A 15475-nucleotide genomic window follows, 5' to 3' on the forward strand; every position below is an offset into this window, starting at 1 on the left:
CCCAGTAGCTGGGATTACAGGCACACACCACCATGACTGGCTAATTTTGTATTTTTAGTAGAGATGGGGTTTCACCATGTTGACCAGGCTGGTCTCGAACTCCTGACCTCACATGATCCACCTGCCTTGGCCTCCCAAAGTGTTGGGATTACAGGCGTTAGCCACCGTGCCCAGCCTCCTTTTTCTCTAATAAGGAGAATAATCTTAACACTGGAAGGGATAGAAGAAACATCCCTGGGGAGAAATTGCCAAGAGCCTAAGAAAGGCAAGAGATGGCAAGAGACTGTTCAGTTACTGTGAATACATTCTCCAGGCCTCAGTAAGCCAGCTCTAATTTTGCCAGATGGGAGTCACAGAAAACTGGGAAGGGATAAAAGGTCATAAGTTTCCAAAAAGCAGAAAAAGTTGGATTCTGGAAAGTACAGATGATACGTTTGATATTAACATTGGTTCTGAGCAAAAATTTTCACAGATCTTTGAAGAGCTAGCGTGTAAACACTTGGAAGGAAAAGTGGCGCCTAAGAGCCAAACCAACCTCGTTCCCTGTTTTTCCGTGTTACCAGACCGAATTTACAAAGCAACGGAGAGGCTCCTTCACAAAATCCTGTGGACAATGAAGAAGAAAATAGGCTGGGTGGACGAACGGTTGGGGTGATTTCATTTTTAGTTAGGCAGGTATTTCCAAAGCACTGAGAAACACATCAATAGAGATGTGGCTGGGGAGGCATCCAGTGCCATACAGAGGACTCTGCACCCCTCCCACAGCGCTAACCTGATGATCAATTACAAGGACGAAGGAGACATTGAAGGGTGCATTATGGCACATTCACGCCTAGTTCACGGAAGTTCAACATGGAGCCTACAGTCCACACCCTGGCTGCTCAAAAAAAAAAAAAAAAAAAATCAACACAAGCTTCAGTTGCATCAATAGAATCATAATATTCAGGTTACTAAAGGGAGATGCCACCCAGGTGAAAGTGCTCTGAGGTTACTGTATGCAGTTCTGAGTACCTGAATCTTCAGGATCCAGGATAAAAGGATCTGGTTGGGTGGAATGGACATCTCTCCAGACAAGGGGTCTAGCAAAAATGTCACATGATGGACAGGGAGGAAATGGAGAATGTTACCCTGGAGAAGATGTGCGTTCTCTTCCAGGCATTTGAAAACCTATCATGTGTAATATGGGCAACCACTTTTATCCAGAGTTCATTCATTCACTCAGCATTTACTCACTGCCAACTACGTTCAACCTTGTGTCAAGCATGATGGGCATTAGGGGTATATCATCTCCCAGGAGAGACAGACTTGTACACAAGTTCCCACAAGGCAAAGCAGACTGGCACAAGGGCAGATGTGCTCATGACTGCAGAGGCCCTGTTGATGGGGCAGCTCCTACCCTGGCGGGCAGGGGAGGCGGACACTCAGGACTAGGGCACAGCACTGGCCAAAGTTCAAAGCCTTCAAGTGCACGGCACGTCTGAGAGTCGCGAAGAGGAGTTTTCGGATAGCACGGTGGGGCAGGGGTGTGCTGAATGCCAAAGATGGCATTTGCAGCAGGAGTGCAGACAGACTTGAAGTTCGTGCCAAGATGTTTGCACTTAATATGGTAGGCAGCAGAGAATGAAAGGACATCAGTTAGCACCTCTTTGGGTAAGTTAACCCTGGAGTAATGAAGCAGGGCTGGGTAAACCAGGACACAGGCTACTGTTGCAATGTTCCAGAGGAGACAGAAGCCAGAACCAGGACAGAGGGAGATGAAATTGACCAGACAAAAGTAGGATTGGTGAAGAATGCTTTGGCAAGGGCAATTTAGGATAAAAATAAACAACAATCTTTTTAATAATTGGAGTGCTTCAGATCTGAAAGGGGCAGAGTGACCATTTGTCAGGGATGTTGTAGAAGGGACAGCTGCATCAGCAAGCGGGTTGGAGGCCACAGAGTTGAATGTTCCCTTATGGTTGTTAGACTCAGTGATTACCTCTTATTTTGTAGAGTAACAATTTTATCATGAGAAGCTATATTTTATATTTTAATATGAGTAGTGAATGGTGCTGCATCTGTGGAATAGTCAATTCTTGACTCTGAGTTTCTTTTTTTTTTTTTTTTGAGACAGAGTCTCACTCTTGTTGTCCAGGCTGGATTGCGGTGGGCACGATCTTGGCTCGGCTCACTGCAACCTCTGCCTCCCCGGTTCAAGCGATTCTCCTGCCTCAGCCTCCCTAGTAACTAGGATTATATCCACCTGGCACCATGCCTGTCTAATTTTTGTATTTTTAGTAGAGATGAGGTTTCACCATGTTGGCCAGGCTGGTCTCGAACCCCTGACTTCAGGTGATCTGCCTGGCTTGGCCTCCCAAAGTGCTGGTATTCCAGGCGTGAGCCACCACACCTGGATTGACTCTGAGATTCTATACTAACTGTATTGATCTGCTCAGACTCCCTTAAGAATGTGCCACCAACTGGAGGCCTGAAACAACAGGAATTAATTTTCTCATAGTTCTGGAGGTCAGAAGTCCAAAACCCAGGTGTGGGCAGGGCTGGATCCTTCTGTGGCCCCTCTCCTTGGCTTGCAGGTGGCCATCTCCTCCCTGTGTCTTCACTTTATCTTCCCTCTGTGTGCATCTGTGTCCAAATTTCCCCTTCTTATAAGGACACCAGTCATATTGGATTCAGGCCCAGCCTAATGCCCTCATTTTAACTTGATTACATCTGTAAAGGCCCCATCTTCAAGTAAGGTCACATTCTGCGGTCCTGGGCATTAGGACTTCAACAGATGAATTTTTGCAGGGACACAGTTAAGCCCATGACATTAACCGAAGGTCAACTTTTCTCTGCTCTTAGAGTAAAATCAGAAGCCCCTGACAGGCTGTCCAAGGCCCCCTGCAAGCAGGGCCTCCCCATCTCCTACCCTAGCTTGCCTGATGTGGCTGCCCCTTGCTCTACCCACGGCTGTTCTGGTAGCTTCTTTTCCTCCTTAGTCCAGTTCAGACCCTCAGAAATAATCTGAAATCCTTCCACCTAGCTTTGTTCCTTGGCACTTATCATTTGTATTTATATATCTGTACAATTATTATATGTCCAAATGTCTCTTAGATTGTGACCGTGATCCACAACAAGAAATGCCTTGTATTATACATCGCAACTCAGCACATGGAGGTACATTGTAAGTAAATACCAATGTTTCCAGCACAAATACTCGTTCTTACTATGCTCAGTGCAGTCCAAAATTGTCTATTCCATTTCATGTTAAAAACTGTGTTAGAATATACACAACCGCCAGGCATGGTGGTGTGTGTCTGTAGTTTCAGCTGCTTGGGAGGCTGAGGAGGGAGGATCGTTTGAGCCCAGGAGCTGGAGGCTCTAGTGTGCTCTGATTGCACTTGTGAATAGCCACTGCACTCCAACCTGGGCAACACATGGAGACTGTAAAATATCTCCCTAATATGTGTGTGTGTGTGTATGTGTACACACACGACATAAAAGTTACCATTGTAACCATCTTTAAGTGCCCAGTTATAAAGCATGAGGAGATTCACATTGTTCCGCTACCCACACCACCATTCATCTGCAGAACTTTCTCAACATTCCAAACGGAAACTTTGCGCCCATTAAGCACTCACTTACTATTCCTTCCTCTCCCCAGCCCTTGGCAACCACCATTCCACTCTCTGTCTCTATGAATTTGACAACCCTAGGCACTTCGTGTAAGTGGAGTCATAGACTATTTGCGCTTTTGGGGACTGGTTTATTTCACGCTGCATAGTGTCTTGATACATGCTGATAGCATGTATCAGATTTCCCTTCCTTTTTAGGATGAAATAAGATTCCACCCTATGGATGGACCACATTTTGTTTAACCATTCAGCCATCGGTAGATACTCAGGTTGCTCCCACCCCTCGGCTATTGTGAATAATGCTGCTATGAACATGGGTGTATGAATATCTGTCCAAGTCCCTGCTTTCAACTCTTTTGAGTACCCAGAAGTGGAATTTTCTATTTCTTTCTTTCTTTTTATTTATTTATTATTTTTTTTTTGAGACAGCATCTTGCTCCATTGTCCAGGATAGAGTGCAGTGGCACGATCTCGGCTCATTGCAACCTCCACCTCCTGGGTTCAAGTGACTCTCATGCCTCAGCCTCCTGAGTAGCTGGGACTACAAGTGCTCACCTCTACGCCCGGCTAATTTTTGTATTTTTAGTAGAGATGGGGTTTCACCATGTTGGCCAGGCTGGTTTCGAACTCCTGACCTCAGGTGATCCACCCACCTCGGCTTCCCAAAGTGCTGGGATTACAGGCATAAGCCACCATGGCTGGCCTCTATTTCATTTTAAACCTTGCCAATTATGACTCTTTAATTGACTTCACGGCCACCTGCAGTTTGGAAAGCACTGTGTTCTATGTGCTACATTCCCAGCCCCAAGCATAGGGCCTGGCACTGTGTAACTATTTTTGGTAGAGTGTTGGATTAAACAATAGATGCACAAGGCTGCACATTTCTGGGTGATTTTTAAAAATTGCCTTTCTATGAATAAAGGCTACAGAGCTTTCACTTTCCTTTCTCTTTTTCACACGTTGTACAAATGCTGCTATTAATTCCACTGCACACTGTGGTTATATTGTCCTACAGAGTACACCTCATTTATTACAATGACAACATTTTTGGTGCTCAGGCTATCAATTAACTCACAATGACGTGGAATATCAGTCTGTTAAAATGTTTAGCAAAAACATCACACATTATTAATTTTCAGAGATTTTTCTTGAACTTTCCCCAAAGATCCTTTTTAATGCTGTGTAGATTATACCTAAGTGACTTAACATGCATATCATTGTAATTATTCTAAATTTAGCTTTTTTTTTAGAGTAAGATTTTACCACTGTGGGAAAAACATAGCTGTTTAATACTCTAGGTTAAGAGAGTAATGATCTTCTTTATCATCTCAAAAGAAAGTGGACTGAGTTCTTAATTGTCTTATTTGTAACTTTAGTGGAAATAATATCTTCTAAGAAAATCTCCAGCTCAATTTTAAATATTGAGCAGCTGAAGTTTTAAATATATGTCTCCTTTCCCATGTCTAAATTGTGGCCACCAAATATCATAACATTAAACATAAGGAATGCTAACATTCTTTTTTTCTTTTTAAGATCGGGTCTCACTCTGTTGCCCAGGCTGGAGTTGAGCATTGCCCCAGCTGCACTGTATGGAGTGCAGTGGTGCAATCATAGCTCACTGCAGCCTCAACCTCCTGGGCCCAAGTCGTCCTCGCACCTCAGCCTCCCAAATAACTAGGACTACAGGCACACACCACCACACCCGGCTTTAAAGAAAACCATCTTCTAATTATTCATGATTATTACTTCCTTTTCAAGTTCAGAAATGCCACACCTCAGCTTTTTATGCCAATCATCCAACATATCCTGAAGTATAAAACTGCAAAGTGGAATAGAGAGAGCATGAACACTGGAATAGACAGATGGGAAATGAGGAAGACGAAATGTGCATCTGGGTGTTAAGTCTCACCCTTTGAAAGCCCCTTCTCCATAGCACCTGCCTGTTGCCTTAGAGAGGCACAGAACCCACCTGTGCCAGGCAGGGGCAAGAGGACACTTTACCTGGCCCTCTGCCAACTATCTTTGGCCCCTCCCCCCATTTCCTTTCACTGCCAAAGTTTTCTTTTTTTCTTTTCTTTCTTTTTTTTTTTTTTTTTTTGTGACAGGGTCTTACTCTGTCATCTAGGCTGGAGTGCAGTGGTGTGATCTTGGCTCACTGCAACCTCCACCTCCTGGGCTCAGGTGATTCTCCCACCTCAGCTTCCCAAACAGCTAGGACTATAGGTGCACCCCACCATGTCTGGCTAATTTTTTGTATTTTTTTTGGTAGAGACGGGGTTTCCCATGTTGCCCAGGCTGGTCTTGAACTCCTGAATTCAGGCAATCTGCCCACCTCGGCCTCCCAAAATGCTAGAATTACAGGCATAAGCCCCGCCCTCGGCCTCCCTGCCAAAGTGTTCTAACGTGCATGTACCTGCCCTCTCCCTTTGATATCCAGCAACCTATTGCATCACCAGGGTGCTCCAGGTCACCTGGGAGCCCTCTGCCACCAGACAGAAGAGCCTCACCCCAGCCTCATCCTCCTTGACCCTTCCTGCAGAGAACCCTACGCAAATGCCCACTGGAAGCTTTCTGTGCTCTTAGCTTAGAGAGACAATGTCCTCTGCTGATTCTCCTGCCTCTCTGACCATTCCTTCGGAATGTCCTTCTCTCTCCTTTGTCAAGGCTGTACCCCAGCCCCTGTCCGATTTTCCATTCTCTTCTTTAGAGACTTCATCTACAACCCCTTTGCTGACAACTCCCAAATCTCAATTCTTTCTCTCCAGTTGCTACAGGGCACTTCTAATTGGAGGTTGTGCTGTCCTCGCTTGACCTTCCTGTCTTTCTAGCTGTATGGTCCTATAGCAACTTCCCTCTGGCCGGCCCTTGGTGCCTCATTTCTGGAGCACTGCAGACATCCTGGGCTGTTCCAGCAACAGGCCGCGGCCCCTGCAGCCCAGTCGGCAGGCAGACCCAGCTCCCTAACACAGCTCTCAACAGTGGCCTGCCTGCGTGAACCCTCCAAGCGTTCCTCCATCTCCCACCAGGTCTGGTTCAGGCTCCTCTGCAGCTCTTGGGGCCTCTCTTACCTGGCCCCTTGCCCTCAGTCCAGTCTTATTTCCCACTTGTCTGCACAATGTCTGCAGGCACCGTTCCTTCTTTCCTCACTAGCACTGTCCTGCCCACTGTCCTCCATCCACCAAGTCACAGTCAAACCCGCAGCACCTGGGGCCCTTCAGCCTTCACTCACAATGCATCTTCCCAATTAACAATCCTGCTAGGACAGGAATAAGCTCTTAAACTTCTCCCTCTGCCCACAGCATATAGCACCAGTCCTTACTAACCCATGCACTAACCGTGCCGCACGCAGAGCGACAGAGCCCTGTCCCTCACCTGCCATCTACTGATGTCCAAGCTGGGCTTCTGGAAGGACAGGCCTCTGAGCCCAAGCGAGACCTACGAGTTTTCCTAATTTTAACTTACTCAGTTCTTATTTCACCTACTCTATTCAACCTGAACAAGTTAGTACCTACCATTTCAGATTTTGGCATGGAACTGAATTATGACTGATGCAACAGGAAGTGTAAACGTTCTGCAGTCTCTTTGGGACCAAGCTCATTCTTGGGTTAGATCATCCATTTTATATATTCTAATTTATTGCTTCCCACTCGTTATTTGGCGCATCTTTACTTACTTTACTCCATGGGTATAAAATGCGAACCATTAACAGCATTTATACGTGTATGGCCTGGAAAAGTTACAAAACTCATGGATCTATGCGTTTCTCCGACTGCGCTATTTTCTCCTAACTCTAGGTCTCTTTCTGATGTAGAATAAATACTGATTTCCTTAGTCCTGTAGCAAGTTAACAAGCCTGTAACGTGACAGATCTGTATCCCAAGGGCTGATCATAGAGAAACCACAAAGCGATGTTTTAGCTGCGTCGAGTCCTCAACACGGGGGACTTCCAGCCTGGTACCAGGATAGCCTCTCTGGCCCAGTGTGAGCGAAGGTTCGAGCTGACTTGCCAGTCCCGTGCTAAGTCTCACTGAGGCAGGGCCTTGCTGCCGCGGAAAAACGTGTGGACAGAGGAACGCGCCGGTCGGATGTGGGCCACAGTGAGCCGCGGCGTGGAAACGGCCGAAATGTGCGGGCGCGTTGTCCATGTTTGGTCGTGGAGCTGCCCGCGGGCGCGGGAACAGCGCGTCGGGGGCGGGTGGGCTTGGGTGTCCGTGGCGGAGGTTACCCCGGGCCCCACGCGCCCGCTCTCTCCCGGCCTTGGTCTTTGTCCCCGCGCCCCCCCAAGGGCCGCCCGCCGCGCCCCGCAGCCCCTGGGCCCCCGTGCGCGGAGGCGGGGCCTGGCCAAGGGGACAGCGGGCGGCAGACGCGCCCCTGCGGCTCCCAGGCCGCCCGGGCCGCGCTCCCCGCGGGGAAAGAGGCCGCAGGCGCGGGGAGGCTCGGCCCCGCCCCGCCACGTCCCCCTCCCGGCCCGGGCCCCGCGGCCGCCGAGGCCGCCCCCTCGCGGGCGGAGCGGGCGCTGGGCTCGCGCGGCTGCGGCGGCGGCGGCGGGCCCGGGGTTGCCATGGTAACCGGCAGCAGCAGCCGCCACAGCAGGGCCGGCCCCAGCGCCAGCGCCGGTCGCGGTCGGGCTCAGCTCAGTGTGTGGTGAGCGGCGGCGGCGCGGCCGGGCCGGGGAGCGGGCGCGGCCCGGCGGCCTCAGCATGGAGGACGGCTTCTCCAGCTACAGCAGCCTGTACGACACGTCCTCGCTGCTCCAGTTCTGCAACGGTGAGGGGCGGCCGCGCGGGGCCGGGGCGGCGGGCGGCTGGTGGCGGGCGGCGGCGACGGCGACGGCGGGGACCAAGCCGCGGGGCCGAGGCCCGGCGGCCGCGGGCGAGGCCGCGCAAAGTTGTTGCGGAGGGGCGCGCGGTCCCCGTTCCCGCCGCCGGCGCATTGTGCTGGAGCCGCGGGGCCGCGCCTCGCTCCGGGCCGCCCCGGGCTCCCCGCCGCCGCCCCGGCTCCCGGCACTGGCGCGCGGACCCCGCCGGCTCCAACACCCGCGGAGCGCGCCCGGGCGGAGGCGCGTGGGGCACAGGGCGGCGGGGAGGCCCGGGCAGCCTCCGCGTTCCGGGGAACGTGTTGCTTTTTTGCTTCCCGACCCACATCTGTTTGGAAATGACTGGATGAAGAACTCGGGAAACAAATCCTTTAATAACAAAACCCTCCTGCGAGGATGCACGCAGTGTTTGGACCCCCAGAACCCATTCAGGTCTACTTTAATGAAATCATCACAATTTAATACAATCTAGAGCTTTTTAAATGGAAAGCCAAAGTGGACCTGGCCTCAGTGTTGCTGCTTATTTTGTTTATGGGATAATGGATTCTTTTTTCTTTTTTTGTTTTTGCAATTTTACAGGAAGGAAACATTCATATCCACCAATATGGCATCTTTTTAAAAATATGAAATCCTACATGTTTGAAAGATTTCAGTCTCATTGGCAGGGTTGAAAAAGATTTTCACAGCACACTGAATATTTTATCAGAACATGATGTGTGATAATTCACGCACAAAAGTTAACCACACTTTTTTTTTACATGTTGGATTTATTGCTCCATGAAAGGGCCCCAAAAGTTTGTTAATGGGAAAAAAATGTGTATTTGATAGAATTTGCTTAAGTGCAGTCGGAATAATTTTGAATTCTAGACCCTTTGACAACTGGAGCAATTTATTTTGCTATTGTATTGTGATTTAGGGAAAGTTTTCTTGTTATTCGACACCTGTTTGTCACTGTAGCAGTAAAGAGTAGTGAGTGTGTTGATTCATCCTCTGTAGTGGTATTTTTTATCTCTGGTGAAATTTATCATCTTGTTCATGGTAGAATGTATACTCTGATAGCTTTTGCAGCTTATACTTTACATCTGAACCATTTGTGGGCCTTCATGAACTTAGTAATTCCCTCTTCAGTGGAATTAAAGTTTCTGCTTTTTCTCTGAATTTAACGCCAGTTTCCAAGAGCAGAACACCTGTGTTTTTGAGCCTCAGAAGGCGTTGAGGGCAGGTAGAATGTATTTGGTACGCTGGTGGTCCCTGGAATACTTTATAGTATAGAGTCATGGGAACGGTTTTGCTCTCCAGTAGGTTAAATAGATTCCTCAATTAACATTTTGAATAGGTTCCTTAATTGACTTATAATCAATCATATTCGAATTATTGTTTTTGATCTAAAAAGTAGTTATATGCTTATGGTAGAATTCTCCCTATGCTAGTTGGAAAGATATGTGGCTGAAATTTGTATTAAATGACTTTGAGGCATCAGGTCTTACAAATTTAATCTGTGGGCGTATTATTGACAGCTTGATTTGCGATATGAAAATGAGCCTAGATATTTTTATTGGAGCAGTTGTTTGGGGCCTGGTCATACTGTTCCTAAATAGCAGTTTAGTCATGAAGTTGACCTACACGTCTGTTCATGAATGTTTTCGTTTTCTGCATTTTCCTTTTAATTGCCAGCCTAGAGATATTGGCATGGTATTTTACTGGTGGTGATGTCCAGAAGAAAGTAAAAACCAACTCTTATATTTTGTAGAAGTATTGGTTTAAAGAAAAACCACCTTAACTAGAATCAAACAATAAGATCACTTTATAACTATTGAATTACTTTTCTCAAAAAGTTCTCAGCTCTGTATTTGTTTTTTTTTTTTTTTAGGTTGTCTAATGAATAAAGTTTAAAGCAAGAGTGGCCTGTGGGGCAGAAGTCAATGTTAACTGGTGATGTCTTAGGCAACAGATGTTTTGATGTGAAACATTTTAAGAGGCTTTCATTAAGTGAAGATATAAATGAATACAAGTCAGTTAATTACTATGATGATTCAATTAAAGCAGTGGATCACAGAAATGCCATTTCACTAGGAACTAAATTAAACATTTGGATATTTCATTAGCTACATTGGCAAACAATTTTTTCTTTTTAAATGAGAGACTTACATTACAATGGCAAGACAGCAGCATAATACATGAACTCATACATTTTCGTATGTTCAGTATGTGTCATGCTGTTAATAGTGACAGAAACTAAAAAATCATGGTTACAGCTTTAGAAAATATAATTCACACATATTATTTGGATGACTGTCATAGTTAATTTCCTTCTGGTCAAATAAAGACAAGATCAAGATATGCGAAGTTGAGGCGGGAGGATTACTTGCAGCCAAGAGTTTGAGAGCAGCCTGGGCAACATAGCAAGACCCCCCTCTACAAAAAATTTTTAAAAGTTGGCTGGGCATGGTGGCTTGAACCTGTAATCCTAGCTACTCAGGAGGCTGAGATGGGAGGATTGCTTGAGCCCAGGAGTTTGAAGCTGCAGTGAGCTATGACTGTGCCACTGTACTACAGCCTGGGTGACAAAGTGAGACCCTGTCTCAGAGAGAGAGAGAGAGAGAGAGAAGATAATGTGTAAATGAGAAGGGAGAAAGAGAAAAGTTTGTTCTAATGAATGAAATTTCTGTCTTCTCTTATACTTCTTTCTTGGTGTCTCTCCTCATAATTTGTAGTGGACATTAAATGTAAAGTTAGGCAGTATCTAGCCTCCTGAAAAGGCTCATCCTCATCTTTCAGGAACTGTCTTTCTCATTTAAGCAGAAAATGTGTGCATTGTTTTCTTCAGAGTATTTGAAATCTGTAAAGTGAGCTAGAAATCACAAGCTTTTTTTTTTTTTTTTCTTTGAGCCAGACCTCGCTCTGTGACCCAGGTTGGAGTGCAGTGGCATGATCACAGCTCACTGCAGCCTCAAACTCCTGGGGCTCAAGCAGTCCTACCTCAGTCTCTCAAGTAGCTGGGACTACAGGTGCGTGCTATCATGCCCAGCTCACAAACTTCTTTTAATGCTGGGGAAAAAAAAAAAAACCTGAAGTGTTTTAAAAAGTGAACAGTAGCTATCCTTTATAAGACAATTTATGATTTGGGAAATAACTCCATATTTTCTTCGAGGCCTCATTTTGAAGTAGGTGGTGTTACCATCCTTCCTTTGTGCCTGAGAAAACGGAGGCTCGAAGAGATTTGGCAACTTTATCAGGCCACAGAACTAGGAAGGGCTTGGATACCAGTCTAAATCTTTGTGTGTGTATGTGTGTGTGTGTGTGTGTGAGAGAGTAATAGCTTTATTGAAATATTTACATACCATAAAAATGTGTTTTTAAAGTGTACCATTAAGTGCGTGTAGTATATTCACAGAATTGTCCAGTTGTTACCACTCTCTGATTTTAGAACCTTTGCATCACTCCAGAAGAAACCCTAGTACCTACTAGCGGTCACTCCATGTTCCCCCATCGCCCTCACCCCTGGCAACCATTAATCTACTTTCTGTCTTTATAGATTCTGGGCATTTTATTTAAATGGAATTATAGAATGTTTGGTATTTTGTTCCTGGCTTCTTTCACTTAGCATATGTTTTAAGGTTCATCCATGTTGTAGCCTGTGTCAGCATGCCATTCCTTTTTATGGCCAAATTATATTCCCTTGTGGAGAGATACCACACTGTTTAAATCTGTTACTTGTTGATGGGTTATTTGGGTTATTTCCACTTTTTGACTCTTATCAATAATGCTACTATGGGCATTCACATGCACATTTTTGTGTGGACCTATGTTTTCATTTCTCTTGGGCAGATATCTAGGAGCGGAATTGCTAGGTCATATGGTAACTCTGGGCTTAACATTTTTAGGAACCAGTCTTAACTTTTTGAAACCTAAATATCAAGCTTGTTTTATTATACCTTTCTGATAAAAGAATAAGTAATTAAGGAAATGGATGAAAGAGGGAAAGAAGTGGGAGCAAGTAACAAAATGTTGCTCATGCATTTCCATGAGTCCTTTGGATCCTTTGATCAATCACAGCTCACCAAAACGAGTCAGTGCACAACTGCACGTGGTTGCCACAGGTTATAAGAATCTCAGTGCCTGAACGGACCTGGCAAGTAATCTCATCTCATGGTTTACTTTCTTAAGCCTTTGAGCTGTTTCTTCAAAGTAAAGGTTACCCAGGAACCCAATGGTAAAGCAGATAGATACAGAGCTGGCATAGCTGACAGGGAGTGGGGAGAGGATGGTGCTTTGGCCCTCCTCTCCTTCCCCCACCCCTCCAGCTTGAAATCTCTGCCCTGTGGGGGAAGCTGGAAAGGCTGTTCAAAGCTAGAAAGGCTGTTCAACCCGTGCATGAGCATTTTCAAGAGACTGGAAAGTAACTACCTCTCCAGGCAATCCATTTTTTCTCCAGACAGTTCAGACTGTCAGTTCCTACAAGCAGTGAAAAATCAGCCGAAGTTGTGTTCCTTGGGTCCGTAGAGAATAGGTTTAATATCTTATCCATATATTAGGTCATCACATGTTTGAAGACAATGATTATAGTTCTTTCTCACATCTTCTAGCTCTTAAGACGTAATTTTAGACCCTTAATCATCCTGGTTGCTTCATCTACACCTGTTTCCTTTTGTCTGTATTTCTTTCTTAACTTGATACAACTGAATGTGGTATTCCAGGCATGTTTTCTACACAAAGAAGATTAGAATTGGATATGTCACCTCCCTTATTCCAAAGTCTATACTTTTTTGTTTGTTTGTTTTTGAGACAGAGTCTCACTCTGTCGCCCAGGCTGGAGTGCAGTGGTGCGATCTTGCCTCACTAAAACCCCCGCCCCCTAGGTTCAAGCAGTTCTCCTTCCTCAGCCTCCAGAGTAGCTGGAATTACAGGCGTGTGCCACCAGCCTGGCTAATTTTTGTATTTTTAATAGAAATGGGGTTTCACCATGTTGGCCAGGCTGGTCTCGAACTCATGACCTCAGGTGATCTACCCTTCTCAGCCTCCCCAAGTGCTAGGATTATAGGCATGAGCCACTGTACCTGGCCTATACTTCTAATAATGCAGCCTGAGGTTATATAGACTCCATTTCTTGTCACATCACATTATTACCTTTTACTGATTTTCAAGTAAAATTCTTGTGTACTTTACATGTACTATGGCTAAATCTTTTCTTAAATTTAATTACCTTTTTTTTTTTGAGGGTAAGTTTCCTCGAACAGGCAGAGCCCTATCAGATTACAACACCATTATAATCTGTGTTGTAATGCTATAAATAATCCCAGCACTTACTAAGATATTTCAGCATTATAGTAACATCGAAATTGACCGTTGCCTTACAGGGTTGTGATTGTGGTTAATAGCCTTTTTCCTTCTTGCCTTGGAAGGTGTCATGAGAGAATTATCAGATGCCCTCTAAGGCCTGACTGGAGCGTATCTGCCATGTCCCAGATCTGGCCTGGCTTCTTCTCCTGCAGGTGCTACTTGTTAGTAACTACAGCGGGTCGAGTCCATGGGACCTGCCCAGTCAAATTTTGAAATCACTATAATAATCCTTTGAGTGACTGAAGTTTATTTTTTCTAGTTTTGCAATGGAATGTTGTTTTAATTTCTAAACGTTTATATTTTGGAAATTAACAATAATTTATTTAATAATCTTAAACATCTTTTGACATCTCTAATACTGATGACATTCTCTTAACTATGATTACAGCAGGATTTTCAAGTTGACACCTCGATGGTTATAAACAAGTAGTTGGATTTAAAAGGAACACCTGTAAGGAAATTATCCAAACTCAACGCTCCGAAGTATTTTCAGACCTCTTTTGCATTCTCATGCAGTGACAGAAGACTGACTGAGGCATTCTGTGATAGCAAAATCGGAGGGAAACGCTTTCATGGAAAAGTGCAAAGCAAAAGCACCCACGCTAAGCGAGAATTTCTAATTAGTATACTTGGTGCTCCAGCCAGCAAGGAACTTATAGCCAAACCACAACCATTTATCACATTATAAACAAACCCACGCATTTTGGTGGAAAAAAACACAAAACTGTGCTTAAAAAGTAACCATTAATTGGTTATTGTCCATTTCTGAGATAGTGTAAACCTTTTCACATATTCTCTTAAAAAACATTTTAGTTGAGTGGAGGTTGGATAAGAGAGGAGAAATAACATCTTTGTTTCTAGTGTTACAGCTTGTTCATGCTATAAAACTAGTAGCGTGAAAACCTTCATCATGGATAACATTGAAAACGGAACATGAAAGCATTGCTCTCTCTAGTAAGACAGTCTCTCCAAGGACTTAAAATCAGTGGCATTTTGTACTCCTTACAAAAATTTCTTTCAGGAACAACTATTCATCCTTAAAATTTTATCAAGCTCATTAATAGAGGGTTTCTAGTATTAGCAAAATTTTTAAACACCTTCAGAAGCATTACTAATTACAAACAAAAAGTGTGCTGTAAACTCTAAAAGCTGTATAATTATTATTGATACCACCCGTCACCCCCAGCTTCATGTTTTTCTCACTAGACGTTTGGCACATAGATTTCATTTCTGCTGAAGGCTGCACATTCATTTTAATCTGGCCCAGGACTGGGGGTGTGCTAAGGTGTCAGCAGGAGCAAGTGCATACTCTCTTTGGTTTACTTTTTAAGAAATACCTCTTCAGAAGAGTTTTTCTGTCTTTAAAGGACTTGTTTTGTTTTTAAGTTTAATTAATTATTTTTTATTTAGAGTCAGGGTCTCACTCTGTTGCCCAGGTTGGAGTGCAGTGGCGTGATCATGGCTCACTGACCTCGAACCCTTGGACTCTAGCAATCCTCACACCTCAGCCTCCCGAGTAGCTGGGACTATAGGCATGCACCACCACACCTGGCTAAATTTTAAAAAAATTTTTTAGAGACGCAGTCTTTCTTTGTTGCTCAGGCTGGTCTTGAACTCTCCTCAAGAGATCCTCCTGCCTTGGCTTCTCAAAATGCTGAGATTAGGCATGAGCCCCTGCACCCAGCTAATTTTTAAGATTCAGATT

The 15475-nt window shown here is 45.1% G+C and overlaps 1 protein-coding gene across 5 annotated transcripts in view; it reads left to right on the forward strand.

Moving 5' to 3' along the window:
- The window catches only part of EML1 (EMAP like 1), a 203668-nt gene that overhangs the window by 47515 nt on the left and 140678 nt on the right, over positions 1-15475 (forward strand). For 2 of the 5 annotated variants that reach the window (XM_034938120.3, XM_034938123.3), the window contains exon 1: positions 8178-8381. The exons of the other annotated variants lie outside the window; for them this stretch is intronic. In XM_034938120.3, the coding sequence (XP_034794011.1) occupies positions 8315-8381 (67 nt within the window). In that variant the 5' untranslated portion in view covers positions 8178-8314. Of the gene's footprint in view, positions 1-8177; positions 8382-15475 lie in introns of those variants that run through there. 5 annotated transcript variants of the gene reach the window in all.

This window comes from Pan paniscus, chromosome 15 (genome assembly GCF_029289425.2).
Source record: "Pan paniscus chromosome 15, NHGRI_mPanPan1-v2.0_pri, whole genome shotgun sequence".
In the NCBI taxonomy this organism is placed as follows: Eukaryota; Metazoa; Chordata; class Mammalia; order Primates; family Hominidae; genus Pan; species Pan paniscus.